Here is a 14,024-nt window from a genome sequence, read left to right on the forward strand (position 1 = left end):
CTTACATATATATATATATATATATATATATATATATATATATATAATACTAAAAGTAGTTGGCTGGTTTTGTGCTGATACCTAAGATTTCCCTTCTCATTACATCTACAAATAAGTTACTGTTACTATTAGTAACTCCGACACCATCCAAGGTTCTCACATAGATGACTTTATCACCATTTACTGGAACAAGTTAGAAGGTGACAAGAATTAGAGTAATTAAGAGTGTTTAAGGGACCTGAGATAAAAGAAGCCATCACTTTATTGCTAATTTTATAGCTTACAAAATAGATATATTAACATGCATTAAAACCGTTTTAAAATTCATTATGTCATCAGATATTTCCTTATTATACTTAACATGAAAAATCATACACAGAGTTATGTCAGAATTGAAAATGCCTAAAACATTTTATCTAAATTAAGAAGTTAAATTATCAAAAGATCTAAGAAAGGTGGCTAAAAATTTGCTGCTATTTAAAGTGCATCTGTCATCAAAATGGTAAACTTACAACCCTGGGCATCAGGAAAACACCCTTAAAGAGGACCTTTCATCACTTGGGGGCACATGCAGTTTTATATACCGCTAGAAAGTTGACAGTGCGCTGAATTCCCGTTCTGTGCCCCAGGTGAAGAGCTATCGGTGCCGATAACCGTAGCTCATCACCATCAGAAGGGCGTTTCTAACAATCAGTCAGGAACCCCCTTCCTCATAGCAGCGCCTATAGAGCTGTACTGTGAGAGCGGGGAGGAAAGCCTCCCCAGTACTCGTCTATGGACAAGTATTATCAGGAGGGGAGGGGGCGTTCCTCCCCGGTCTCACAGTACAGCGCTATAGGCGCTGCTATGAGGAAGAGAGTTCCTGACTGACTGTCAGAAATGCCCTTCTGATGTTGAAGAGCTACGGTTACCGTCACAGATAGCTCTTCACCGGGGGCACAGATTGTGAAAGCCGACAGTGCACTGAATTCAGCGCACTGTCAACTTTCTAGCGTTATATAAAACCGAATGTGCCCCAAGTGATGAAAGGTCCTCTTTAAAGGGGATATCCAGCTTTTAAAAATTATCTGCAAATACATCCATAGTAGTGCTAAATCCTCACTGTTCTTTGTGCTGTCTTTTCTTGGCTTTATTTTACTTGCTGCTCCTTGTGTCACTGTTATGTACATAAAGTCAATCTGTGAGCAAACTACATTTCCCATGATTCATCCTCCTGCTCTCACTCTCTGTTTGCTGCTCACAGGAGGGAGGGGGAGTGAGCTTGCAAACAAAACATCACAGCATCATGTGACCATGGATGTGATTTATTACCTGTCATTTTTTTTGCAGAGGACAGTGAAGAAGGGAGAGCAGGAAGGAGAACTATGGGAACAGTAGTTTGTTCAAAGATTCACTGCATCTAAATAACAGGGATACAAGGATCAGCAAGCAAAATAAAGCCAATCAAAGGCTGTACAAGGGAACAGTGAGTGTTTAGCTGTGGATGTATTTGCAGGTAATTTTTGGAAGCTGGATAACTCCTTTAAGAAGCTTAAACACTTGGTTCTACCAGCACTCAATAAACAGCTCTGAACTATAAAAGGTAGGGAAATACTAAAGAGTAGTAGTAGAAACAGTATTCTGTTACACACTACAACCACTACCCAGCCAAAACTCAGTTACTGTAGCGGAAACCGTAGATGCGCTTACAGCTATTTAACTATTAAAAGAGATTTTTCCAGATTTCTGAGGTTTATTCAGCCATCCTTTTACAGCATGAGTAGGCACCTACTTTACAGAAGCCCATAGTTGTAGGTCCCTTTATCTGGTGACTAGTGCACTTTAACAAAGAGTGCAGGTACACACTAGCTTTACAGATAGACACTAACATTAGGAGGATACAAAACATATCCTCAGTCAATACACACATCGCAAAACAGACCCATAACATAACACATGAAGGAATATGCCAGGACATATAAAGCAGGATCAAAAATGCGACTTTCAAGATTTTTCTGGAAACAGAGAAATGCACTCACCCTGCCCTCTGCTTTTTGGATTTGTCTGAAATCCCATCCCGAGACATTAGTTTATTGAAGACAATAATGCCAATCAGCATGTTCACCTATGAGACACAAGTCAGCAGAAGATAAGTGAAAAACCCACCTATTAAGGGTCTGAACCATTGATCTCAAGTGACAACACTTCCCTGAACTCAGTCATTTAAAGAGTAAGAAAGGCACACGGACATGTCAAGGTGAGCTGATAAGCCCTCTGCAAAAAAGAACTTAAAGCCAAACCCTGATTGCTTGCTATGGGCATCAAGGTCAACTTAGCTGGTAGACAGATTTTATTATTAATGTCCAACGTGTCATAGTCTAAATTGTTCAATGAAAAACAAACAAAAAAAAATGTAACTAGAGATATTCAATGAATTCAATAAAGGGGACTATCCAAACTCACACCTATTTGGGATAAAGGTAGGCAAGAGTGTAAAATAACAATCAAGGCATTACTTATCTGTGGAGTTCCCCTTTTTTTCCAGCAGCACCTTTCCAGCCTTATTATCAGTCTTGTTTACTGGGCTGAATTTATATCACATGGGCAACAGTAAACAAAGACCTGAGCAGTGGCGCCCCAAATGATATACTGTGTATGGTACAATCATAGAGTAAAATACTACTTACCAGAACAATGACTGCTGCTGGTCCCACAAAGGCGTAGAGCAGTCCCCCTTCCAGAGACAACCAGCAACTAGAAGCCACAGAAACACAACATTGTGGTGATAAAGGGACACAATGTAGAAAGTTAATACAATTAAATGTTCACTAACTTTTCAATCAACTTAGTATCATTTAATAAAACGTGATTCAGGACCAAAATATGATGCACTATGTTCTAGCTTATGTGCTGTTCAATCCCTGTTAATAGAGAAGGTCCTTCCATAAATACATAAGGCTTAAGATGGCTTCAAGTGATTGGAAGTAGGGACTGCTCTCTCTTTAAACAGTGAATGGAGAGGGGTTGGTTTCCCTCACAAATGCCACACTCTGCAAACGGCTTTCTCTGTGCACTGGACTGACAATATTCTGTACAATCTCACAGCTTACCATGTAATAAAAGTTTACTTATGTACTTTTATCTACTTCTGTATCCTGTGTTATTACAGATGAGATGCTAGTCACAGACAGCAAGTAATCTTCCCGACTAATCATAGATTTATCTTTTTCTTTATTAGGAATCTTTTTAGCTGAATTATGGCCTGTATTTGTACTCCAGTGTCCCTGAATCCCCCTATGTCATATTCTGTTTGGCTTTATTCAGCTATTTTTTTTGCTATTTTACAGTTACTCCTAGCAGAATTACATGTAATGAAGTCAATTGTACTAGTAATGGATAGGGAGGAGTGTAGACTGCTCCTTATTATACTCCCTTTATTGGAGATATATAAAATGTGCTGCACCCACAATGAGGATTTTAGCAGTAGAAAAATTGATGAGAAACCACGTATGCTTATACAGCCAGAGAACGGACTGCTCAGCAAGATGCCGTACATATTTCAACTTTTCATTATAATTCAAATACCCTTTCAGTTATTTACAGTGTATTATCATGTTATACAAAGAAAAACATTAAAAATGATAGACAATTAGGAAAGGAATAGGCATATGGCATAAAGGTCAAGTACATCCTATGCAGCAGAGGGATTTAGTGTAGTTATGAGCCAGCCATTATTAGCAAAGTCATTTAGAAATCATTTTCAGCTATAAAGATGCAATAATTACTACCTACTGGAAACATCAGACATGGTGTATCACTTACTAATGGGGGGTCCCATAGCCTTTTGTTCTGGTAAAACCAACAGAAACTGCAACCACAAGAGCTGGTAGCCCTGGGGAAGAGAACATATTAGTTGAGAGGAAGAAATGACTATTGCACTGACCTGAAATAGTCTTAGAAAAATCTGTCTATGATTTACAAAGCGTATTAGGGTTTTTAGTAAATGCATGCACACATTTATGACTTATATATCTTTCTTCATCATTGAATAGTTTTTTTTTTTGTTTATTTTTTAAAGGAGACCAAAATATTAAGAAGCATTATCAGAGCACAATCCTAGATGTTTAATTAAAAGTCCTATTGCATATGCAGATTTTCTGCAACATTAAAATGGATCAATTGTACATTTTGGGTTAGAATAATAGCTAATACGATCATTCACCCTCTTACAGATGGCATATTGTTAGTTGCACACCCCTATTTTACATGAGCTTATGTGCTGCTTACAATGATTTTTATACCTACATAAAAGATGTGAGCAACAACAAACAAGAATTTGCTTCTTTGTCAACTGATTGATGGACATCTAACGCCAGCCCATGTTTAATGGCCTTAAAGAGGTTATCCAGGCTAAAAATCAGATCTGATCAGTGGTGGACCAAAACCAAAACCCAACCCCCCACTAATAAACTGATCCGGGCAGGTAATACATAGAAAATGGAGCATGAAACAGACAGTCCTGAATAATAAAAACTTAAACAACTGATAGTCCAGGTCTCTCAATGCTGCACTAGAATAAGGTGCTCCAACCTTTGCCAAAACAACTACACAAGCCTCGGTAGAGAAACAGAGACTTAGCTGTAGAAATGTGAAGACTTCTTCCTGTTGCTTGAAAGGTGGACTTCTACAGCTTAGTATAAATTTTCTAAGCAGTGACTGAACCGAGCCACTGCAGCTTAACTCCCATTAAATTAATGGCAACTGGCCTGCAGTAACCAGGTCTGACCACTACACAGAGAACAGAGCTGTCTGCTTTCTTGATCCATTCTCATTCTTCTGAGAATATCTGATCAATAGAGGTGCTGGGTGTTGTACCCCACCAATCTGATATCTAATATCCTATTTTTGGAGTCTTTTTTTTTTTTTTAAGTAAAAATTTGAAGCCCCAAATCTTCATTATTTAAAGTAAAAATCAAACAATTGCATCAATAAAGAAAACTTATTTCACACAGATGTGTTCACCCTCAAAAGTATACCTCCAGTTATGAACATTCACAAATGAAAAGTACATGTGAATATACGAAACTTTGTAATTTATCCTATGAAGGATATCTGTTTGCTTCTCCAATTATTAAATTGCTTTCCTCCTCCTTATCTTCGCTAAGAATACTTATTTACATAGACATTTGTCTCTCTGTACAGCCTAGGGACCCTTCACATGGAATTTATGCTCCATGTATTCTGTACATTTTACACGTGTAAAAATACACGTGTAAAATGTAGTTAGCCATTGAGTTCAATGGCATTTTCTTATAACGCACGTCTTTTTGCGCGCAGAAGGACGCGCATTATACGAAAAAGCCATTGAACTCAATGGCTAACTACATTTTACACGTGTATTTTTACATGTGTAAAATGAACAAAATGAGCAGAGCGTATACAGAATACACGGTGCGTAAAAGCAGCCCATTAATTTCTATGGGGAGCGCACGTATGCCGGCTCCCATAGAAAGCAATGGGACCTGTTTTAAACGCCGCTGATTCGGAACGTTTGCATGTTCACAATCAGCCAGCGTATCATCCGTGTGAAGGGGCATTTAATACATCTCTATGGAGAAAAAGACTTCTTCAGCTGGCTAATTGATTTATTGCCTCATTCTGTGCACTGGTAGCCTCTTATCTTCAAGTCTATCTGTGTTATAAGAGTAACAGAGTAACAGAGTGTTGCTGCAGCAATTATTTGAGTGTCTTTTCCAGCACCCTCTTTCTCTTCCCTCCCCTCTTCATACACTAATATGTAGAAAGTAACTCAGCCTGAAAAGTGAAGAAGGAAACATTATTTCTTCATTAAGCTATATTACAAAGTTTCTTATTTTCACATACACTATTCACATATGTAATGTTGTTAATAACTGAAGGTACACTTTAATTTAGCTATAACTTAGTTATGGACTACACTTTCTTATTAAACTAATTTAATACAGTATTGCAAAAGGCTAGCAAATCCCTTGCCATGATAGCAAATCCTTTTCGAGCTGGATAACATAGCCACGCTGAGACAAATATAGGATAGAGACTACATCACTTTGTGATATCATATCACAAAAAAGCTGTACATCTGCACATGTCCGGTCCAGAGGATGGTAAAGAAGAGGAGCCTGACTTCTGGTCTAAAACAGCTGCATTTTAGGAACATCTAGCTTTAGACTATTTATTTTTAGATAAGCTTGACCAGTGGGTGTGGCTTGGGTAAAAGGAAACCTGTCAATATTTTTTCTACTTTTTTGAAACTCATTGAAACATATTGGAGCAAATGTATCTCTCTATGTCAGGTTTTTGTGTAGAGGGATGATATTGTGTCACACATTTGGTGGAAAGTTCTTTCTTGCACCAAAGTGCGCCACATTCCCCATTTGGCACCATGCTTGCCACATTGTTCTAATATAGGCAAGAGCATGGTAGGACGTGCGGGGGACCAGAGCAGGGACACCTTGGCGCTACATACATATAATCACTCTAATTGTCAGATTTCCATTGATGCAATGATGAGGCCTTACACTCTTCATAAATGTCTCATTCTCTGCACCAGTCGGGGCCTTAATTGTGATTTAATTTGGTTTACAAATGTTCACGTCAGATAAATAGGACAAAAATAAAACAAAACATGATTTTTTTCTAAAATGTGTTCACGTCATAGAGATGAGCAAACACTGTTCGGATCAGCCGATCCGAACAGCACGCTCCCATAGAAATGAATGGAAGCACCTGGCACGCAGACTTTGCTGGCGGCCGGCCGCTTAACCCCCCGCGTGCCGGCCGCTTCCATTCATTTCTATGGGAGCGTGCTGTTCGGAACGACTGTTCCGAACAGTGTTCGCTCATCTCTAAGTTGGTTTCTAAAATGTGTCCATAAATGTGAGACAGTAGTTCCACAAACAGTATTGTCATCCTGTCGCAGACAAGTTAGTACTTGTTACATCTGAAATTTCACGTCTCTGTAGGTATAGCTTGTACTTACAATGAAAATGTCATTATCAAGTTCTGTCCAGGGTTTCTATAGCAACAACCCTTTCATTACAGTAAACATTTTTTTTTTCTTTTTTTACATTGAAAAAAAAATGTCAATTTACAGTTTGTGAGTGGTGAGGAAGTATACGAAAAGAGGCATTTTATTCAACAGTAAAAATGTGATGTCACACAGCAATAATATATTACATTAGTATATTAGTAGGGGTCTGCATGCAAGGATCTGGGCTCCTTCAGGAGAGCTGTTTAAGCTGGACTGTGCCTGCAAATCTAATATACTGTACTGCAGCAGACAAGCTATGGTCACTCGCGTCACCATTCCTGAGAATTCTCTTTTTTATTTCTTATGCAAATGAGTCTTCAGAAAGCACAAGAGGCGTTCCCCCTGTGCTCACTGAAGGCACTCCAGCACCTCTGTCTTCTTCAGCCCACTCCTCTCTGCCGCATCATCACCCAGCAGAACTGACTGCGCATGTCAGTTGGGCCATTTTCCTCTGGCCGAACGGACGATTGTGTAAGAGGCCACAGGAAAATGGCCGAACTGACTTGCGCAGTTGGCTCTGCCAGCTGATGATGCAACTGATAATGTGGTGGAGAGATGTCAGTAGACGAAGACAGAGGAGTCGCTGGAGAGTCTTCAGTGATCACAGGGAATACCCCCTGCGCTTTCTGAAGACTCATTTGCATAAGGAATAAAAAAGAAAATTCTCAGGAACAGCAGCGGGCATCAGAAAAAGAAAGGTAGGGCAGGAATAGCCTTTCTAAAGGCTATTCCGACGGGTTGGCTGCCTGATACAGTGCTCCAAGCTGGGAGCAACCTTTATCTTTCCTTTTTCACTCTTTTTCTCTGTATCTTCAAGAATCCTGTAACTAAACAAACTAGCACTATGAATTAGCAACTATAAATTGAATGGAAGATCCTGTGGAGTATTTTGTTCCTTTTGTTTCTATTGTTAAGCATGGACAATGACCCAAGACCTGGAGTTGCACATGTGCCTGTTACCATTCCCCCCCCCAGGAGCTAAGGCCAGTATGGACACCATGTGGCATGAAGGAGAAACCTACATGGAAGTGTGGACTTCTTCTTTTCAAGGAGATGATTTTTGGAGTCTATTGCTGATGTGTGAAGATGCCTACAGCTGACTGGTATTTCTTTCTTTTACTGTGGACACGTGAGACTCTGTTACAGCCTGGGAACCTACCATCACCCACCTACCCATGTGTTTATGGAAGCTTGGCAAGAGAGCAGCACCCTGTCTACCTGGATGGCTTCAGACCTCTCTGGGCAGTAGAACACAGTGGTAAGAAGAAAGGAAGAGGAGGGCTTGTGATGAAGGATATTTGGGGCTTTTTTTGTGGTTAATGGACAATAGCGCTGATGCAAGATACCGAACTATCAGCTGTGAGCATGAGATCTCACCACCTACCAATGGAACTGCCACATGTTATCATGATAGCTGCATATGTCCCCCACCTCTGCAAAAAACGTTTTTTGCCTGTTATATCTACATGCTGTGACCCCCTTCCTCATGTCCTCCAACCACATTCGGCTGTATTATTAACATCACTTCACACAGAGAACTAAATGATCCTGCAGTGTGTCTGTGTTTCTTTCTTTTTAGTTGCTATGATTCCTAGGATTTCTCTATCTACCATGAGCTTGTATGTGTTTTTCTCTCTTGTTATATACTACTGTACCATCTATGAAACTGTATCACTGAAATTTCCCCATTGTGGGACTATTAAAGGATTATCTTATCTTATCTTATAAAAAGGGATTCTAATGATAGAATCCCATTAAGACTGACATACAAAACACCTGTCTTAATAAATCTGGCCCATAATGCCTAGCCCCTGTTAACATTTTGTTTCTACATTTTCAGACACTGAGTCTGATAACTAGCTGTGTGATATCTTATCACAAAATTCATAAAAATCCATTGAAAACTTTAAGATAAAGTTTCTTGAAACTGTTTAAGTAATTAAAAGTCAAATTACAGTTTGTTCCATCCATATTTGCTTTAAAATGCTCCTAGTAAAATCCAGCATGGAAATGGTACTTACCCCATCCCAGGCACAGAAAGCGTTTCCGGACCAGACGGGTCCTCATTTGCCCAATTACAGCTAGGTAGGACTGCCAGGCCTCAGTCAGTACCCAGCAAAAGGAGGAAAGAAAGAAAAAGTGCAAAAAAGCAGCGATCAAAGCACAGACAGCCTGCAGGGAGACAGAGAGCAGTATTTAGTACAAGTTTATTGGTTGATAGGCATTTTTCTTTATGTCTATGCTTTTCAACAATCCAAGCTGAAAGAGGAGCTATAGAATTCTTTTTCATTTAACTTGAGCCCACGGCTACTGCTCCAAATGTCCTTAATGTAATTTTAACATCCATCCATGTGAAACGTAATAGTTTCCCTTTCTACTACAAGCTCATAAAGTCATCTGTTCATTTGTAGGATGTTTACTAAGATATTGTCCCCTATAACTATTACACTTGGGTAACTCCACCTTTAATACATAATTACCTTACATTATTTTTGCCTGATCAGTCTGTTACATTTTGGTCTAGAACAGTCACAATTATTTGTTTCCTCATCGTGCTGGGCTATAAACTGTGAATTCAATTGGAAATGAAAAGTATAACTCACATAACATGGGCAAAACTGTATACTGTGTGTGTTTAAAGCTGGTCATACACATAAGATGATTGTCGGCTAGTCAACCATGTAATGTGTGTGGGGGTCTCACCTCTACTGTACAAGTATCTTGGATCAGCTTTCCCTGCTCTCCCCATTCACAGCACGAGCATCTATATTGGGGAATCTGGTGACATAGCTGTCAGCTGAATAAGCATATGTGTGACACTACATGTATTATGTGCATGGCCAGCATTAGGCATCTCCCACATAGGCACATGGGCTACTTGTGATTAACTGCCAGTCGGAAAATACAAGAGACAAATACTGAGGACGATGGTGTATGTGGTAAATGGGCTGTAAAGTTTCACTATCACTCCACACTAACATAGAAATCAGGATTATAATCCTTTCCATAAAGGGGTATTCCCATGAACATAATCATATCCATATTTATACATAATTAAAAGTTAAATATTTTTTCAAACATAAGTAGTTGAGTATTCTGCAGGGTTTTAAAGATTTTCTCTAACCATCTTAGTGCTGACAGTATGTTGTCTAGATCGGTGCCAATGGATATGACCACAAATGCAGAAACTTCCTATGGTCTGGGACTTTTGTCAAAAACCCAACCATGATGTCCTTATCGTAACTGGGTTATTAGGCAGGGGCACTACCTGTATGAGAAGATATCCTGGTCAGAACATCATGACTGATTTTCTGAGCTTAGAAAGGTTCTGTATTTATGGTCGTATCCAGTGCCAACTGATCTAGACAACAAGACTGTTACTACAAGGGATTCTCTCACTAGATTCGCTTTTTAAACTAAATAAATGTAGGGATAGCGTTAAGAAAGGCTATTTTTCTTGTACCTTTATTATTCTGATCAGCGCCGCCGTTCCTGAGAAATATCTTCTTTCTTCCTTATGCAAATGAGTTTTCTCACAGTACTGGGGGCCTTCCTCTGCTCTCAAACAACACAGGGGAGTCCCCAGTGCTGTTTGACAACTCTCCAGCGACGTCCTCTGTCTTCTTCTCCGCCTTCCACCTCTTCTCTCATGCTCCTCTTCTGTTTTTCAAAAAGCGCCAACTGTGCATATCCATCGGCCATTTTTCCTGTGGCTAAACGGGAGAGGCCAGAGTAAAATGGCAGATGGACATGCGCAGTCGGTGCTTTATGAAGAAAAGAAGAGGAGTGCGAGAGAAGAGGTGGTCTGGAGAAGAAGACAGGCAGTTGCTGGAGAGTTTTCAGGCAGCACTGGAGATGCCCTCAGTGCTGTTTGAGCGCTGGGGAAGGCCTCCAGTGCTGCGAGAAAACTAATTTGCATAAAGAAGAGAAGAAGAAATTCCTCAGGAATGGTGACGCGGATAAGAATAATAAAGGTAAGAGAAGAATAGCCTTTCTTAAAGCAATTCCTATGTGTATTTAGTTTAAAAAGTGTATTCTAGTGATAGAACCCCTTTCAAAGGGTTGTCTGGCATATATTTAAAATCAGTCCCTAAATTAAACCCCTTCCCTGCCTAACTTCTAACTGATTTCATTAAAAAAATATATATTTACCTATGTCTCCTGGAGAAACATGCTAGGTTTATAGGTTGGACTTATGTCTTTATATAACCTTATCAGCTATGTTACTATGTTACAGACTACATTGTGTCTATGTCCTGGTTCACATCTGCGTTCGGTAGTCCATTCGGGGAGTCCACTTGGGGACCGACCACCAAACGGAATACCGAACGCAATAAAAAGAAGTTAGCTATGAAAGCACACAGATCCCATAGACTACTATGGGGTCTGTGTGGTTTCTGTGCGGTGTCTTCATGAATCATGCAGAGAGAAAAGTGCTGATTGAAATACTTTTCTCTCCCAGTGATAAACATTTATGACATGTGTTATGAAATATCTGGCAGCAATGGAACCACAACATCTTTGGGGTACATATACAGAAGGTTTATTACACTCTCACACCTTTTTAGTAAATGTACACAAAAAAGATGCAAATAATTAATTCCCCCAGTACCTTCACCAATTCCCAAAAATATAGCTGTGTTGTGATAAACTATTCAGAATATGATGCCTAATTTCTGTTATGTTATAGTTAGAAAAACTTAGACATTTTTAGGATACAAATATATGTACAGAAAGGGATAGACAGTACTAAAGCCTGTATATCTACTATTATCTAGTAAAAATTCAGTCCTGAAACTAAAAAGGACATACTATAAGGAATCAATTATAACATATTTATATGTGTTGATGAGCTTAACTTACAAAGCATATTGTATGACTATAAAAGAGAAATAAGTACTATTAATCCTCATTACTTAGTACTACAGGTTGCATTAGCGTAAAAGATACATCAGAAAGATACAGATACAGCACGGTGACCTTTACAAGCTATCATAAACTTGTGGTAATAATGACGTGCACAACAAATCCATTCATCTTTCTCCTCTTCTTTGTGCAATGAACAAAGAAAATACAGTCGTGGCATATCACCTCCCACTCCATTCCCAAATTGATTTCCCTTGCTAGCCCCTAGCATTGCGGATCTACTATATAACTAGCAGCATATTACTGAGTGTGTAACTTAATACAGATATTGATTAAAAAGCATTGTAGGAAAGGAATAAAAGCACAACCGGCATACAAAGATATGTAGGACCAGTGTGTGCGTGGGAAGGACACAGTGCAGATGTGCTCAAAGCACAAATTATTTACATGCTATTTCTGGATTCAGCTATCACACTGAAAGAAATCAAGGTAGTTTTACTGAATGAGAAGCCATTGCAATTTAGCTCATATGACCTATTCTATGGGGCAAATGCTTGTGGTCCAAGAGATTTTAGTATATCTAGGTACCATTATGTCGACCAGTAATCCAAGTCAGTTCATTGACAAGGCATAATGTTTTTAGAAATTCATATGAATTTTCTCTGCAACCAGCTTCATATTAATCTCACAATCTTTACAGCTCAGCAGATATGTACAGTTTTTGAAGTTATTCAAAGAAATAGTCATTTGAATAACTTGAATGTAGTTCATTTTCTATAAAGGGTTTTTTATGCGGCATGCTGGGTTCTGGTAATGATGATTTAGCCATAGGATAGGCCATCAGGATCAGATTATAGGGGCTCTGACATCAGGTTTCTGCTTTGGCTTACACTGCATAGCTCACCCAGCACCCCCACAGATCTGATATTGATGATCTATAAGTATAGGTCATCAATATTAAAAAAAAATAAATCTGAAATTCCTTTAAAATTCCTTCAATGTAAGGGAGTGTTCACACTACCGTTGGTGTCCGACAGCTAGTGTCCGATGCTAATGTTCGCGCAAAATCTTGCGCGGACATTAGCATCGGACACTAGCTGTGTCCGTTACATTTTGCATTGGTTTAAATGGACATCGGGTGCGTTGTTTTACTGTCCGTGTCTGTCCTTAAAGGGGTATTCCCATGTACATAATCATATCTATATTTGTAGATAATTAAAAGTTAAACATTTTTGCAAATATAAGTAATTAAAAATTCTGCAGAGTTTTAAAGATTTTCTCTAGCTTTCTTAGTGGTGACAGTCTGTTATCTTGATCAGTTGCCAATGATTACGACCACTAATGCAGACACTTTCTATGGTCTGGCACTTGTCAGGAACCCAGCCATGATTTTCTTATTGTAGCCGGGTTATCAGGCAGGGACACTACATGTATCAGAAAATATCCCGGCCATAATAAGAAAATCATGGCTGATTTTCTGACCTTAGAAAGTTTCTGCATTGGTGGTCATATCCATGGCAACCAATCAAGATAAAAGACTGTCACCACTAAGAAAGTTAGAGAAAATCTTTAAAACTCTGCAGAATTTTTAATGACTTATATTTGCAAAAATGTTTAGCTTTTAATCATCTACAAATTAAAAAATAATTATGTAGATGGGAATACCCCTTTAAGTGTTAGTTCCCAAAGATGTCCGACTTTTCAACATGTAGGTTTTTGCTGTCTGCTTGAAAAATTGGGCATCTTTGTGAACAGACACTTAAGGACAGGCACGGACAGTAAAAAGAACGCACCCGTTGTCTATTTAAATCAATGCAAAATGTAACGGACACAGCTAGTGTCCGATGCTAATGTCCGCACAAGATTTTGCACGGACATTAGCAGGAGACACTAGCCATTGGACACCGACGGTAGTGTGAATGCTCCCTTAGAATTAAAGGGAGTCTGTCATCAGAAGACTTGCCATCAAGCCAGATCCCCTACAATGCCAGCCATTCCCTCACAAACAGTACTTCTGTTTCTTTACTTACCAAATTGTTGCTAAATAGGTAATACTGTACTAATACTAAAGTATATTAGGGACTCACCAACTGAGGATCTGCATGTCTGC

At 39.1% G+C, this 14,024-nt stretch overlaps 1 protein-coding gene across 3 annotated transcripts in view; it reads right to left on the reverse strand.

Moving 5' to 3' along the window:
- The window catches only part of ADGRB2 (adhesion G protein-coupled receptor B2), a 390,112-nt gene that overhangs the window by 20,396 nt on the left and 355,692 nt on the right, over positions 1-14,024 (reverse strand). For all 3 annotated transcript variants that reach the window (XM_075264673.1, XM_075264671.1, XM_075264672.1), the window contains exons 18-21: positions 9,070-9,220; positions 3,802-3,871; positions 2,667-2,733; positions 2,019-2,104 (exon numbers count right to left, since the gene is read on the reverse strand). In XM_075264673.1, the coding sequence (XP_075120774.1) occupies positions 2,019-2,104; positions 2,667-2,733; positions 3,802-3,871; positions 9,070-9,220 (374 nt within the window). The remainder of the gene's footprint in view (positions 1-2,018; positions 2,105-2,666; positions 2,734-3,801; positions 3,872-9,069; positions 9,221-14,024) is intronic.

Source organism: Leptodactylus fuscus, chromosome 2 (assembly GCF_031893055.1).
Source record: "Leptodactylus fuscus isolate aLepFus1 chromosome 2, aLepFus1.hap2, whole genome shotgun sequence".
NCBI lineage: Eukaryota > Metazoa > Chordata > Amphibia > Anura > Leptodactylidae > Leptodactylus > Leptodactylus fuscus.